We start from the raw sequence: 16,944 nt of genomic DNA, 5'->3' as shown, positions 1-16,944 counted from the left end.
ACTTTCAGGAACCCATGCTGATCTTGGGCCATGAAACTGCTTCTTCTCACGGGGAGGAGTAGTGCCTCCAGAATCTTTGCTACTGGCTACAAGAGGGTGATCGCCTTATGCGATTCACTTCCGCTGGCATACTTGCTTGGCTTCAGTAGCGCGACCAAACTGCTCACTTTTTAGGCTTCTGGTACAATATGGGTGGCTAAGGGTAGATCTCATCTACTAGCCTGGGGACTTTCAGAGTAAATTCCTGGTCTGCAGTGCGATTCTCTAACTCATTTTTTGAGTCGCCGACAAAAATCGGTAAAATTAAAACGCAAAATTATGAATGAAAAGTTCAAATAAAAGTTGACACCACTCTTGCTTTCGGTAGAACTTTACGACTACTTTTTCTTCGTCGCTAATTTACCGAAAAAAAATTTACCAGTAACTCAAAAAATGAGTTAGATTTCGGGTATTCAACCCGCAAATATGAGGCGAGCGGCTGCAGCTGTGATGATGTCCCGTAAAATTCTCCCAGCTACCCGAGGATCTGAGACAATAGGCAGCTTTCTTGAGCGGTGATTGGTAAATTCTCTCAACCCTCAACTATAGCAAAATCGGACTAAATCGATTGATCTGTTCGAGAGTTATCGTGCGCACCAGGCTGTCAGACATACAGACGGACAGGGCTAAATCGCATCCAAATTATCCAAACATAATTGAGGCCATTATTTCGTTCCACTATTTTTATTATATTATTTAATAAATACACATATTATCTTCTTTTTAATTTTAAGTCCAAGTTTCTTGCATTTTTGAGGAGTGTTCGAATATAGGTTTTGCAAGTTTTCCAAACTTTTTTGTTCTCAAAAGACATGACAGACATTTCTAATCCAAAATTCGTATAGATTTTTTCCCCATTTTATCCCATTATTTTCCTGTCTAGCTATCTTATTTTCTATCTAATTGAACAATTACATTGTTTACTTTCACTATCTTTAATTATAAAACTAATAAATAAATATTTAAATAAATTAGAATTATGTCCATAATTCTATCCTCCAGATGTCAGTCAACAAAACGAGGCTATAACAATTAATCGCTTGTGTGTGACAAGCATCATTGATTAATTGTGTGTGCGATTTTTGTAAAACAACGGAAGATTTACTATTTCTAGTTAAAATCAAGAAAAAAATATTTAATTAATAAACTATGAAAACAACAGCAATTTCTCCTAGAACTAACAACGTCAATAGGCGTTACTACTATGTAGTTAAATATTATTAACATCAAGATTTTTGTTAAAATCGCCTTTGTTTAGCTTATTGTAAACAACACTACTTGTTTTTCTATAGCAAATAAAGCGACTAATTATTCATCTAACTGCCGATCTAAAGATTGGTCTTATATGGTGGCGGTGGCACTTAATATAAACAAGTAATTAAATGTAATTTTATTTAAAATTGTTTTCAACTACATCAAATGCTTATGAACATGACATGATCATGATGATGATGATCTTGTCTTTTTTAATTTGTGTTTCTCGCTCTCGATCTGGATGTTTTTCAAAGGTCAGTGGAGCATTAACAAACAAAAAACAGAACATTAACATAATTATGATTGTTGTTTTTTAAATGGGTTTCTAATCAAAATGTAAATATCTCTGGAAAGAGCAACAACAACAACATCAGCCAAAAATGACACATACATGTATATGTATGTTGTAATTAAAACAATAAATGATGTTTATAAGTAGTCTAAGCGGCAATCAAGAAAAAAGCACGTGCGTCTTCATTACTCCACCACATGGTCTGTGAACAATTAAAATTGTCTCATATGTTCCGTCCGTTGTCATTCACAAAGAAATTCATTTATTTGAGTGAAAAAAGAAACGTCTAATACTCAAAGGGTTGTCTCAAATTTATAGTGTTTTGTGGGGTAGGCCTGATTGTTGGCGCTACTTTGCATGTCTGCCTCCTCCAAGGCCAATTAATTTTACATTGTGTTTCGTAGCGAATAGCGTCGTCTTAACGTGTGTCTCATTTCATTATTTATGGTGTTAAATTTTAAGCGATTTCTTTGTTGTGATGAATTCTTCTCATGACAAATCTTAGAGTATTAAGTGAATGGGCATTTTTATGATTTGCCTGTAATTCAGTTTAGGGATCTAAAGTCATGTCAGTTGCTTGTCATATTTTTTAACTTATTTTCCTTGTCTTAAATGCCTAATGCCTATATCACACCATATGCTTTTTCACGTGTATGACATCAGCTGGTCTGTATATTAGTATACCCAAAGTGACAACATACATGTGAAAAAGCATATGGTGTGATATAGCCATAAGCACGTGCACAGAACATTTGTCACATAAGTAGAACTAAAAATAGTTTCCCATTCTACCCGATATCCTCTTGTATTTGTTTCTCAATATGGGATACCCTGACTTCTTATCCCTTCTTTGACTTGCTCTTTCCATCGAAGAATTCGTTTACCCGCACTTTGTTCACCATATTCAATGAATTAAAAAAAGATTAGAAAAAATTCCAAAATTTTGTTATAAATAAAACATTACAAACGAAAGTTGGAATCATTACATCTATTCCAGAACCTGTAAAGAATTTTAGTTTTGCTGAATTGAAGTCAGGCTGAATTGAAGTTTTCCTAAAGAAAACCTAATTCAGCCAGGCTGAATTGAAGTTTTCCTAAAGAAAACCTAATTCAGCCAGGCTGAATTGAAGTTTTCCTAAAGAAAACCTAATTCAGCCAGGCTGAATTGAAGTTTTCCTAAAGAAAACCTAATTCAGCCAGGCTGAATAGAAGTTTTCCTAAAGAAAACCTAATTCAGCCAGGCTGAATTGAAGTTTTCCTAATGAAAACCAAATTGAGCCAGGCTGAATTGAAGTTTTCCTAAAGAAAACATAATTCAGCCGGCTGAATTGAAGTTTTCCTAACGAAAACCTAATTCATCAGGCTGAATTGAAGATTTCCTAACGAAAACCTAATTCAGCAGGCTGAATTGAAGATTTCCTAAAGAAAACCTAATTCAGCCAGGCTGAATTGAAAATTTCCTAACGGAAACATAATTCAGCCAGGCTGAATTGAAGTTTTCCTAACGGAAACATAATTCACCCAGGCTGAATTGAAGTTTTCCTAACGAAAACCTAATTCAGCCAGGCTGAATTGAAGTTTTCCTAAGGAAACCCTAATTCAGCCAGGCTGAATTGAAGTTTTCCTAAGGAAAACCTAATTCAGCCAGGCTGAAATGAAGTTTTCCTAAGAAAAACCTAATTCAGCCAGGCTGAAATGAAGTTTTCCTAAGGAAAACCTAACTCAACCATGCTGAATTTAAGTTTTCCTAAGGAAACCCTAATTCAGCCAGGCTGAATTTAAGTTTTCCTAAGGAACCCCTAATTCAGCCAGGCTGAATTGAAGTTTTCCTAAGGAAACCCTAATTCAGCCAGGCTGAATTGAAGTTTTCCTAAGGAAAACCTAATTCAGCCAGGCTGAAATGAAGTTTTCCTAAGAAAAACCTAATTCAGCCAGGCTGAAATGAAGTTTTCCTAAGGAAAACCTAACTCAACCATGCTGAATTTAAGTTTTCCTAAGGAAACCCTAATTCAGCCAGGCTGAATTTAAGTTTTCCTAAGGAACCCCTAATTCAGCCAGGCTGAATTTAAGTTTTCCTAAGGAAACCCTAATTCAGCCAGGCGGAATTGAAGTTTTCCTAACGAAAACCTAATTCAGCCAGGCTGAATTGAAGTTTTCCTAACGAAAGCCTAAATCGCCAGGCTGAGTTGAAGTTTTTCTAACGAAAACCTAAAAACGAAAATTAGTCGGGACACTAAATAACTCAAATGACTGATAAACACTATTACTTAAGAAATGAGTATCTCATTTGCACACATCGTAAAATTTATTCCAAACATGCTTTAAGTTCCAGAAAGATCTAATCGGATAAAAAATTGCTTCCATCCGCCATTCGATTTAACGTATTTTTAACTTTTTTTTATCGGTATTTTCGACATAATTTGGATGTAATTTGGCATTTAGGGTTCCCAGTAGTCATTGCTGACGTTGTCCACGTTGTGAAATGTAGAGTTCTCAAAAGTCAGCAAATTTCTACACCAAATATTATGAATGTAGGTCCACGTTTCGGAAAAGTCTCCATACAGAGTTACGTTACCGCCCGATTTCAGATTGAATTTTTTATCGACCATTTCCGCCCAAAATAGATTCAATTTGGCATTTAGCTTTCGAAAAGGTCAAAAAACTTCTCTATCATAAATTATGGACAAAAGTCCAAGTTTCTTGGAATATCCCCGTACAGACCGATTCAGATATTTAGATGTTTTTATCGACGTTTTCGTTTAAATAAGGCGTTAAGAAGATCATCGTCATCCAATTGTGTTGCAAAGAATATTTTTTCCTCACAAGAATTTTAAATTCTGGAACCCGAGAACGCTTCAGCCCTCAACTACAGTCAAATTAACATATTTCAAAATGAATTTTGGTGAGTGATTATTCTCACATCAAACTGATATTACCTATTAACATTGGTCCCAAATGGGTTAAATCATGTTCTTTACATTATGAAATAAAACAAATAGCAATTATGAAATTTTTAGCATATTTATGATAGGAATGTACGCGTTGTGTATGTTCTTTTCTCATATCAGTAACATGCGTACAATAATCTTGGGTTTTTGGACGACGACTACTACATGAAAGATTTACCCCCAGAACATAAGCAAAAACAGCAGCAGTACCTACCAACAACACCCTCGCGGCTTTGACATTTCCAGCAATAATAATAACAATAATAAACAGCGGAGTTGCTGTGCTTGAATTCTAAAGGTGGTGAGCGGTAGGTAAAATAACACCAACCAGCCAGTCAGTCAGCTCATTACCTAGTCACCCATACAATAGCAACTTATTTTCTTTCACTTGAGGTTTGAGTTATTTTTTGTTTTTGTTCTGTACTGTTAGCGTTTCATTTAACTGATAACAGAAAGCGAAAAAACAGCAACAACAGCCCACAGATTACAATTTCATTGTTATTATTTTTGTAGTTGTTGTTTTTTTTTTGCGTTTATACCTCAGCCAGCCAACCAATTCTAAGGCAAAAATGGTTTGTCTACAAGCAAAAAGGCAAGGCACTCATTTGTAGGAAAACAAACCTCTCTGTAAAAGCAACGCTTCTTTAACTTTTTTTTATTTTTCGTTTTATTTCAATTTTACAAAACACCTTGAAACGTATTTTGAAATTTTATCAGTAGTATTAAATAACGTGACGTGTAACCAAAGATTCTCCCCCAAATGGCTGTGCAAAGAACTGTATAAAAATAAATGAAAAAAATAAATATTATGTAAATTTAATTTAATAAATTAAAAAATGTAACAAACAAATCTTCCAAAAAAACACAACGAAGCACAAATTATACCAAAGAAGTATTACTTAATCTAAGGATGCAAAAACAACAGAAACGTACCAAAAATAACGGACAAGCCAAATATAAACCAAACGCTCAAAAACTACAACAACAACATCACTTCACAGCACAACTTCTCTCACTGGGTCCCTGCAAGAAGCACTTTAGCAAACGTTAACCCCAAACAATTTTTTCAATTGAAAAAAACGCTTCCAAAATATTTCACAATAAAAACCAAAAAGCAAAGCATCAACTTTTTTATGAACCGTGGATTTTGTTTTGCCACAAATAAGCCGCCAAAAAACACAATCACATTCAAGCAACCAACCACCCACCCACCTCTCTTTTTCTTCCTTCCAACACTTGAGACAATTGTTAAATCCACCAAATGAAAGATATTGATGTGAACGCTTCCATAACATCTGCAGACAGCATCTCCACCGACACCACTGCTACTACCAGCATTGGTTCCAATACAAATAATAACAACAACAATTATAGTATCAGCAATAACAACAACTTTAACACAAAACCAACAATTGCTACTGCAGCCGTAGAAGCAGCAGCAACAACAAACACACCAACAACAAAAAATTCTACACCACCGCCACCACCAACACCAACGCCAAACAGTTCAACTTCGTTCGTTTATAAATGCCTGATAAAAACGGTGCGCTTTATGTGGCAAGTTACGGCATTACCGACAAAAATCGGTGAAACAATAGGTACCTTATACCGTTATGCACAGACCTCAGTCGATAGTATATTGTGTGTAGCTGGGTAAGAATTCCAAAAAAAAGAAACAAATCAAAACTCCTCTAGATTCTAGCAAAACCTATGTGTAATTCAAACAAGTGTTGGTAATTCATCATAACCCCATTTGAATGTCTATTTTTCTGGTCTATTGTCTTTAGTAAACAAAAAACATATGTAGTGTAATCACGCTATTTCACAATCCACCCTATTATAGTAAATTGATCTGTTTATTTTTCGTTTATGTTGTTGTAATTGTTTACCTTTGTAATAATTTGTTCCTTTGTTTTTTCCCTTTCATCTCTTTACAGAAAAGCTCGTCGCAAAGAACGAGATGGCGATCAAAATTCAACAGATACCAAATTATATTTGGAGGAGAGTGTTTTAGAACGTAAATTACCTGAAGCTGATCTCAAAGCTCTAGTTGATCTACCAGCTGGTTTAGATTATAATGAATGGCTAGCATCACATAGTAAGTTAAATTTTTACAGTTTTTTTACTTATTAACAAAATCGAAGGGAAACCTTAAAGGAAACTAGCATTCGTTCCATAAACGGGCGACAAAAACCCACATTTCACCATGCAAATAGATAATAATGATTCCCAGTAAAAATACTCATTACAAAACCCCCTACTAACCCATTATTTTAACAAAGGCGCTAAATAAGTAGTTATTTTTGGTCACTTAAATGTAAAGAAATTACTAAAAGTCATGACTACTTATTTAAGTGGTCTAAAAACACAAGGAGGAAAAAAGGCCCCTCTAACATAAGTCCCAAAAATATGTTGCGGCACGCATACATATATTTGTTTGCAACCTGTCCCAAACAAGTATTTGTTTCGATCCAAACATATTTCTAACATATATTTGTCTGCGTGCAACAACATACTTCGCACGACATGTCCTCGTTAAAATAATGGGTTAGGAGGGGGTTTCGTAATGAGTATTTTTGCCGCTCTGATTTGCGTACACAAAACTTTCTTTATGTGAGTGCAATACAAGCACAAACCAAATTATTCTTGTACGGAGGGTAATCCATTTAGAGGTTCCTACTTCCTTTAAAAAAAAAAAAAAAAAACAGAAAGATCAAATTGAATGGGGAATGTTTATTATCATTTGAAAGAACATTCGATGTCATTTATTTTTTACAGATTATGTCTAACAAATATTGGCCGAGGCTACGTCTCAGACGGTCCATCCGTTAAGTCCAATTTTCAATAACTCGTTCAAGCTTTTTGACTGGTAACTGGCAAATGGTATGTCTGATATTTTCCGCCCAAGACCGAAAGCGCTTTATCCGCATACAATTTTGACATTACATATTCTCACAGGAAAAAGTCTAACGGAGTGATATGAGACGATGTTGGTGGCCAATCGACTGGTCCAAAACGTGCTCACAGAAGTGTTCTTTCAATAAATCCATTGATTGATGCGATGTGTGGGAAGTTTCAAATAGTCGGATATCACGGCGCTATAATGGTCGCTATTGACGATGAAGTCATAACCGGCATCATTTTGAAGAAATAGGGTGCGACTATTCCACCGATCTACAAACCGTTATTTTTTACTGGATGAAGTAGCAGCTCTTTAATCTCTCTAAGTTGCTTTTCTTCCCAAATGTGGCAATTTTGCTTCTTTACATACCTATAAAGCCAGAAATGTGCCTCATCACTAAACAAAATTAGGTTCGAAACACACTCCCCACATAACGCGGAGTTTCTGTTGAAGAAAGTACCTCTTGTTGGATCACCCGTTACAAACGTTTGAGTTCCTCATTTTTGTCTACAGGCAGCTCAAGTTTAAATATGGGCTATATATCGGAATTAGTTATAATCGTTTAGGGTTCCTAGTGGTCAAAAAATGTATCTACCAAAAATTGTGGACATGGGTCCATGTTTTGGAATAGCTCCCATATAACGGAACCGCTCATTTAAGCTGAAAAAATTTATACACAAAAATTGGGGACATCGACCCACGTTGAATACCTCCCATATAAGGGTACCACCAGATTTCAGGTATTTGGAAGGCCTATATTGGCTGTAATTTGGCATTTAGGGTTTTCAGCGTCCTGAATCGTCTCCCCAAAAGTTGTGGGCATAGGTCTACGTGGTGAAATAGACCGCACAAAACGGTACCGCCCCATTGAAGGTATGTAGATCTGATTTAGCGTTCAAAGTGTATAAAAATCTTCGCCATCAAACATTGCGGGCATTTTAGGTCCACGATTTCAGATATTTTCAATTTTTACTTGACCGAATTAGCTAAAATTCGGTATTTGGAGTTCCCAGTGGTCAAACAACTTCTCCACCTAAAATTGTGGGTATCGGCACAGAAAGAAAACTAGTTATTCGATACAAGTTCACAATATTTCATGGGTATAAATATTAAAGGGTAAAAAAAACTTAGGCCCCTTCGAACTTAACGCTTTTAAACTTCTTATGTCTATTTGAAAGGAATGCTTCGAAACAACATATTAGCTTATTGGAAAATAACTTACAAGAAGTTACGTAGAAGACACTTCCGCGATAGTGTAAGTCGAAGTCCACACTGGCGTGGTTTCATAAAATAAATGTCTTGAAATTAGGCTTTCTTAGATCGAGTTCCTCATTACAAATAATTTCATGATAGTGTGGAACTGGATCTACGGACGCATATTTTCAAGCAAACTAAGGGCCTGTTTATGTATGTCGATAAGAAAACGAATGCGGAAGAAAAACTACCAAATTTGAGTGTGTATTTCAAATTTGTTTTAATATTTCAAAAACTAAAGTTTGGGTGTCTTTCATGCGCACACATTTTCGTTTCGAAATACATAAACTGGGGGTAAATGTAAACTTATCTACTCCGTATTACTAAGTTCGTTCACTCAGATTTTGTAACTACCGACAAAGGTAAAAGTGGTTTGCATCATTTTCTTCACCAATAGCGCTTATTTTATCGGAATGAGTGGATTCTTCTTAAGTCTAAAGGCGATTATTACATGTGTTCTTTTGCTATCTGATGGATTTGAAAATGCAAAATAAACTAATTTGGTGGCATTAAAAATATAATTTTCACATTGAAAGTTAATGACAAGAAGCTCCTCCTTGAAATTCAATCATCACTTTTAACTTTAAGCTAATCGGAACGCTATAAATCTGTTCGGTAAATCCAAACTATAAAAAAAGCAGACTTATAATAATGGGGGAATCCTATTTAACTCATTTTCGGTCTTCATTGGGAGACCTTCCCACATACCTCAACCTCCTGATGACATTCTTGATTGTAACGGGATTGAATGGTGCTTACGGGCTAGCATTTGGAAACGACATTAATCGAAAATCATTTGTTAGGTTTATCAAGGACGAGTTTATTTATGCCAAACGATTTGATGGCTTTAAGAGTTGCTTGGGTAACCACGATTCCAGTCACCGGTTCAAAGTTTCAACATTTATGAAATCTGTAGCCTTTCAGACAGCGAAAATGGCAGCTTGGTATACAGAAGTTCCTCAACTCATATGAGTGCTCAAGACCTAGTCTTTCACAGTAGACGCCAGCACAGGTATCTTCTTTCATCTTGGAACCGTCTGTATAAAAGACCAGGAGAGGTACATCGGCTTCAGTCTTCTCTACTTGGAATAACGACTTCGATATCTTCAAATCGCATGACAGGTGATATATAGTCGCTAGATTTCATACAAGAATCCACTTTAATGTTTGCTCCAAACTCCCTTAGAATAGATAACTCCATGTCAATAGGTGCTGTCGCGCCAAAAAAAATCAATTCCTGCACCTTAGAGCGAATGACATTTCATATTGAGTCCATAGCACAGAAGTTCAAGCTTACATTCAATGCTGCTGTTGAGTACTCCCGGTTATTAACATTGAGGCTGCTCTTTGCCCCTGGTTTAATTGCCGAAGGGCCACCTCATTGGGTCAAAATTTTACTCTATCTAATATTTCTTTCCAATATAGATCAATTCGATGATAGCCTATATCAGTCTACTCTTTCAGGTAACTTACGCAATTAAGTTACCTGAAACAATGTTTGCACATGTTGATTACGTTTTTGGAGTAAATCAGGGATGGAGTATTTTATTGACGTACCCGGTTTTCGATATGTCAATAAAATATCTTTTGGTTCTTCCCTTAGTAACCCCTCAAAATTGTCAGTTCAAATGCATGTAATAACTTCAAATGCCTGTAATGTCCCGTTTACAAATGTATACTTTTCTTGGAGAAGTTCCAAACTCCCTCAACAAAAATTGTGTTTTATACCCTTCACCTTATGGTTAAAATCCGACGTGACGACGAAATAACTGATTCAAGATTTTATATTTATTTTGAACGAAATCTGTCTCCGAACAATTTTAATTAAAAAATTTTAATCGCCTTTGATCTCGTGGTCCGGATTAATAGATTATTTTTGTCGTTAATTCAGTCAAAAAATATGATGGCTTCTAACCAAAACTGTGATTTTTTCAAAATAACTAAACGTTGTTGGTTCTATCCATAGCTTAAAAGCTTTAAATTCTCGACATAAAGTCATAATATTAATCACAGCCAAAATGAAATACGATTCAATCTCTCACAACCTTCTGTAAAGCTGAGCCGAAAAGGCCGTCTCTCCTTCTGTGAAGCTGAGCCGAAGAGCCTCAGCCTTTCTTTACCGCCCTACACGCCACGCATTAGCAATTTTTTTAGTACCCGTTTACCCTTCGTTTTCTTTTTTTGTGGTCTACGATTTGATTTATTTTTATTTAAAGCAATCAGTCAAAAGAAAGATTTTTAGGCAGTTATTGTTGTTAAATGAAATTGATTAATTTCAATTGTTAACCTGTTTTATGTAATGGCAAACATTAGCAGGGTGATCATATGTTAGTTGATTTTTCCTAGAGGCATATTATCAACTGCGAAATTTGCTATCAAACATAGTTGAAATTATAGACAAGTGTTTAGTACTTTATTTGATAGCCAGGAAAATGCTACACACTTTTTCCATGAACCACTTTTCATTAATGTGTGTCGTTCTATGCCCGGCACTCCATTCGAACTTGTTCATACATAGTAAGTCCCATATCATTTTGTCAAAATTTAGCATTTCAGATTTTCACTAGGTGCTGTCCTTGCAAAACCTGTAAATTTAAGTCCATGTTTCGGCTTTACTCTCATTGGAATTACACCAACGTAACAGGAAATCCATTTCGCGTTTAGAATAACTTGAAATCCATGTTCCTGAAAAGCACTTTCATTGTGGGCCCACCCTCGCTTTTGTGTGGCATGCATTTTAATAAATTTATATTAATTTTAAAATGCATTCATCTTTTTGTTTGACACAATAAAACACTTAGTTTTGAAATGGTCTCAACAGTATTCACTGACGCTGCACTTAATACACGAGATACAAATCGTCGCAATAAGCAACGTCATCTTGTTTTTCAAACAAACATAACCTTTTTTAATAATCCCCCAAGACAATAAAGTCTCACATCTTGTGTTTCATCTTAATTTGTTTTTTATAATGTAAAGTGGGTGTGTAATTAATCTTGAAATACATATTTGCATGCATTAAACATGTCTATTTGCTTTACACTCACATTTTTATTTATTATTTTTTACTTTTTTGAAAATATAATAAATTTAATTTGCAATTTTGTAGACTTCTTAAGAAAAAAAAAAAACAGAGAACATTTGGGCTATGTGTGGTGATGTAATCATTGCAACCTACATACATTCATTCATATGTACATTTTATGTCAAGAACTGCTTTCCCAAATAGAAAGTAGAGGCAGACAGTGTTTTGTAATATATTGGATAAAGGCTAATTTATTCAAACCTTATGGTAATATATCATGTCTTCCAAATGTCTTCATTTTGTATATTAAGGTGGAGTGTTTCTAATGGGACCTTTGTTAGAAAAAATTTAGATGAAATTTCTTAATGTCTCCCATGGGATGGTTTCTGGCACATACATTCCTAATACTTTTTTAAAAAAATTACTTATTTTGTAATAATCTCCTTATAATTAGACATTTTGTAAAACTCTAAATCACATATTACTTTTAGTTTTAAAGCCAAACAAAGAGAAATGTCTGAATTCAACTATTTTCCAAATCATTTTTATATTACATCATTTTGCCCAAAAAATTGCCTTTAAGCCATAAGCTTTTATTAGTAAAACAATCATCACTTCTAAAAGAAAGAAAACTTTTTAAGTTATTCTTTTCTCTTCTGTCTAAACTGTCAATAATAAAATATCAACAATGCTGAACTCGATACCAATCATCAATGCCAACTTAACAACTCACACAATATCTTCACTAATTCGATTTTTATTTGTTTATTTTCACTTTCTTCTTTGCAAATAGCCCACCACAAACAACAAATAATTGCCAATGAAAAATATACATACGAAATAAAAACGAAGATCCACCAAAGTTGTTTGTTGTATCGATCGAAATCGAATTAAAATTTATGCAAATTGTTTTCTTCTGCTTATAAATGATTTTTGGGCATTAGTCATTCTTGTTTTGCGTTTAGCACTACCCCGTCTACGCTTCTTTTTCTTTTTGTTGTGGGCCATGGTTTGATTTATTTTTATTTGAAGCAACCAGCCAAAAGAAAGATTTTTACGCAGTTATTGTTGTTAAACGAAATTGATTAATTTTAATTGTTAACCCATTTTTTGTAATGGCAAACATTGGCAGGGTGATTATTGGTTAGTTGATTTTTCCTAGGGGCATAATAGTGATGATGGAATTTGCGATCAATCATAGTTGAAATTTAACACAAGTCTTTTAGTAGACAGAAAAAACATTTTTTAAGATGATCTTATGTTCAATCAGTGATAAGCTTTCAACTGAATTAACAATCCCATCTTTTTCACTTTCGTTCAAAATAATTTCTCTAGGCGAAGAGTTTAGCGAAATAATCGTAAAAAATTAAAGGCAAACTTCTTTACAAGGTCGGTTTTTACAGCCTTCACCATGATTCGAAACTTATTTCTGAAGAAAGTGTTTGAAGAACTATGAAGCTATAGTTCAGCAATCTGCGTTGAAGAATTGAGGTCCTGAAGATATGTATACAGACATATGTACATGTACATATGCACTCCCACATCCTTGTGTGCTCTCAGTTGTTGGGACCAAATTTAGACAAGTCATATTACTCTGCAATGCAGTTACCAATAAGTAAAAAACAATATTTATAGTATATATATTAAGTACACTCATTAGGCCCCATATACACATCTGAAGGGCTCTGTTTTTCATTTAGGTTAGGTGCCATTGATTTAGAATTTGCATTCCCATTCCATTCCCACGTATTCCATTCCATTTGCGTATATAATGAGAAAAATGTCCTCTGGGGATATGTCCCAATTCTGTTCTTCAGGAACAAGTCTGTCCAGATTGAGCGAGGAGATTGATATAAAGTCGCTAGATTTCCCACTAGGATCCACTTTAAAGTTTGCTCCCCTCCCGTTGGTGTCCACAAGTACTATCCCGCCAAAAATTCAATTCCTGCAGCTTTAGAGCACTACGCACTGTCTGACATTCAATATTGAGTTCCGTAAATCGTAAATTTAGCATTGCATTTATAGCTGTTTGTGGAGTACTTCAACAAGCTCCGTTTACTAGATGTATCCCCTCGATTTAAGTGACCGCAAAGATATTGACAGCTATCTAGTAAAATGACATAGTGGTGGATTCACACGGTCGTCCGTCTGAATTGTTTCGAACTTCCATTACCCTCAATATTACAGGGTTCCTGTACCCGGTAAAGTAAAATTGAGCTATGTAGATCCGCCTGGGTGTCCACAAAGCAATTTACAAATTCGTTTTTCTATCTCACGGCTGAAATTTTACCTTAGAGCCTTAAATATAGCACGATCTTTGATTGATCTCTAAAGTTTTTATCGTCGCCCACTTTCATTTTCAATTCGTCCGTGCAGATTGATTGAATGCGTCTATCTGAGGGTTCACATATTTCTCACTATTCGAATCTTTCAGTCAATTTAAATATTAAACTGGTTTGAGGAGGCAGTTACTTGCTTTTGACCCAGCACAATAGCTCAGACCCTTCACAATGTTTAGGAGCCTTACATTATGCTAACTGCTGTTCTGGATGCATGGAATTGCATTAAGATATCCAATGAATGAAAATTTCGTACTACATTCAAGGCTCTTAACTCCTAGCGTCCCCTGTTACGAGAGCTGACGCACACTTTTGATCTTGTACAGATACGTCATATTGTTAATCGGCGTCAGTCGAACGAGGATAAGATTGTACAAACCACAGTGTTAGCCTCCGAACATGGATTTATCCCCTCTCCATTCATATCAGAATAAATGAAATTTGGGGAAACCCAACTTTATAATAGTATGGTCGACAGATCCAGGAAAGTTCTTACCACTAACCACTCTTTTTTAAAAGTAAAAAACTCGTTTAATCGAAGAAGTATTTTCCCACCTGCTTAGACATGAAATATGTTTCAGAAACTACGATAGGTCAAATATTGATTCTATATTATAATATTGTCTCATATTTTTAAGCCACCATATCTCCCAAATTGTTCAAGAACCGGCTGAGAAGGACTTTAAAACCTACAGAATGTAAATGTGATTATAATTCTAGCATTCAAGTTCCCAATTCGATTTTGTTTCAATCAAATACTACCAAAATGTTTACTATAATTTTATATTAATCCCCATAATTTTTCTTTAATTTCAGCATTGGCTCTATTTGAACATGTAAATTTGGTATATGGCACTATTAGTGAATTTTGTACCACATCGGGTTGTCCCGATATGACGGGACCGGGTAATAGGTAAGTTCTCTTAATATATACACTCCCAGGCCATCAATAATCAGTATTACTATCTTTCTTTTCCTTTCCACTTTAGAACGTACTTATGGTTTGACGAGAAAGGTAAAAAGACCCGCGTTGCGGCCCCACAATATATCGATTATGTGATGACGTTTACCCAAAAAACGGTTAGCGATGAATCGATATTTCCTACCAAATATGCCAACGAATTTCCCAGTTCGTTTGAATCGATTGCCCGTAAAATTTTACGCTTGCAATTTCATGTGATAGCACATCTCTATGCGGCCCATTTCAGAGAAATTGCGCTGCTGGGATTGCATACGCACCTTAATTTAACATTTGCCCATTTGACCGCCCTGCATAGGCGTTTCAATTTAATCGATGAAAAGGAGACGGATGTATTGCGTGATCTAGAAGTGGCTTTAAGATTGACCGATGACACAACCAACAGTACGGCTGGTGGTGGTGGCGATGGTTCGTCGCAGAGTGAGTCGGGTGGCGGCTCAATGATGTCGTCGTCCACGACCGCAACAGGTGATAGTGGGAAGCAGTGTGGGGAAGATGTCAATTCAGTGCAACACTATAATACATCAACGTCAGCATCACTGATAGATGGCGGTGGTGGTGGTCCGATTTGCACCCAGCCCGAGGCTGGTACAAAGTCACAACAGTTTGGTGTGGGAGGCGGTGGCGGCCTGATCGGCGGTATTCTAGGTGATTTAAGCAGTGGTGAATTTGGTGATACCATGCATTATTGTATTTCGGCAGTTCCTGCTTCCTCAACAAACTGTTCGGTAACTAATCCCCTGCAGAATACGACACCTTCCACCTGCAATTCCATGAATGGCACCTGTAGTGCGGCAGATGGGGGCGGCGGCGGCGGAGGAGTTACAGCAAATGGTAATAATGGCGCGGGCGCTTTTCACCAACACAACAATAACAACCATGTAACACAACACCATCACCATCATCATCCACATCATCATCATGCGGTGCACCATCACCATCATCATCCGAATCATTTTGCGCAAAATACAGGCCTCATACAGTGCAATGCTAGTAATGCTCCTACAGCAACGGCTGCAACTACGTCAACAACAACAGCATAGCTGCTCTAGATTAATCTTCAACAACAACAACCACAACAAACAACAACCTTTTCCTACTACTGCAACAACAACTATAATAATTATAACAACAACAAATGTACTATCCTTACCCTAAGTTTTCTGTTTTGAATGAACACAACAACAACAAAGTAAATTAAATTAGTTTTAAACGAATAATGAAAAGTTAAAAAATTACAAATAAAAACAAATTAATGTTAATATATTTAAAAAAAACATAAAACAAACAACAAATACCATGTTTTATTAGTTTTTATGCAACAAACACAAAAGAAAACTACAACAACAACAAAAAACAAAGTGAATAAGTTTCTTTTTATTTTAATATTATTTTTTATTTAACTGAAAACCAAACAAACCACAAGAAAATGTGTTTTTAGCAACAAATTTCATTGTAAGAAAAGAAATAGAAAAAAAACAACAACAACTAAGAAAAACAATGGCATAGAAGAAATTATAATCGTTTAAATAAATTTGAAATTACATTTTATTCTCCAATGAACATGAGTTGTTTACCATGTGGTCAGGATATAGTGGAGTTATTAGAAAATGATGTTCCCTAGACACACATACAGTCTGCTCGACAAAATAAGGGTTACGAAGTTGCCAGTTTTATAAAAAGGTATAGAATTGTTTAGTCAGTCAAGTTATTGCTATTATAAAATCAGCAAGATAAGTTTTAGGGCCTGTTTCACTATGTCGAAAGAAAATGAATGCGAACGAAAAACACCTACACCTTTGCTTTTCATGGTAATATTGACTTTGTTTTTGCTTCGAAACAATTACAAAATTTGAAAATCATGCACGAGCTAAGTAGTTTTTCTTTCGTTTTCGGTTTCGTTCGACATAGT

General features: G+C 35.5%; 1 protein-coding gene across 3 annotated transcripts in view; it reads left to right on the top strand.

Moving 5' to 3' along the window:
* Window positions 1–16,595, top strand: part of Mob2 (MOB kinase activator 2) — a 189,344-nt gene extending 172,749 nt beyond the window's left edge. For all 3 annotated transcript variants that reach the window (XM_073982553.1, XM_073982555.1, XM_073982554.1), the window contains 3 exons: window positions 6,471–6,631; window positions 14,870–14,966; window positions 15,043–16,595. In XM_073982553.1, coding sequence (XP_073838654.1) covers window positions 6,471–6,631; window positions 14,870–14,966; window positions 15,043–16,075 — 1,291 coding nt within the window. In that variant the 3' untranslated portion in view covers window positions 16,076–16,595. The remainder of the gene's footprint in view (window positions 1–6,470; window positions 6,632–14,869; window positions 14,967–15,042) is intronic.
* The last annotated feature ends 349 nt before the right edge of the window (window positions 16,596–16,944 follow it).

This window comes from Musca autumnalis, unplaced genomic scaffold, assembly GCF_047663935.1.
Source record: "Musca autumnalis isolate F117 unplaced genomic scaffold, ASM4766393v1 scaffold_4, whole genome shotgun sequence".
Taxonomy (NCBI): Eukaryota; Metazoa; Arthropoda; class Insecta; order Diptera; family Muscidae; genus Musca; species Musca autumnalis.
The sequence above is the reverse complement of the archived record's forward strand: the minus strand, read 5'-3'. Positions and strand labels throughout refer to the sequence as shown.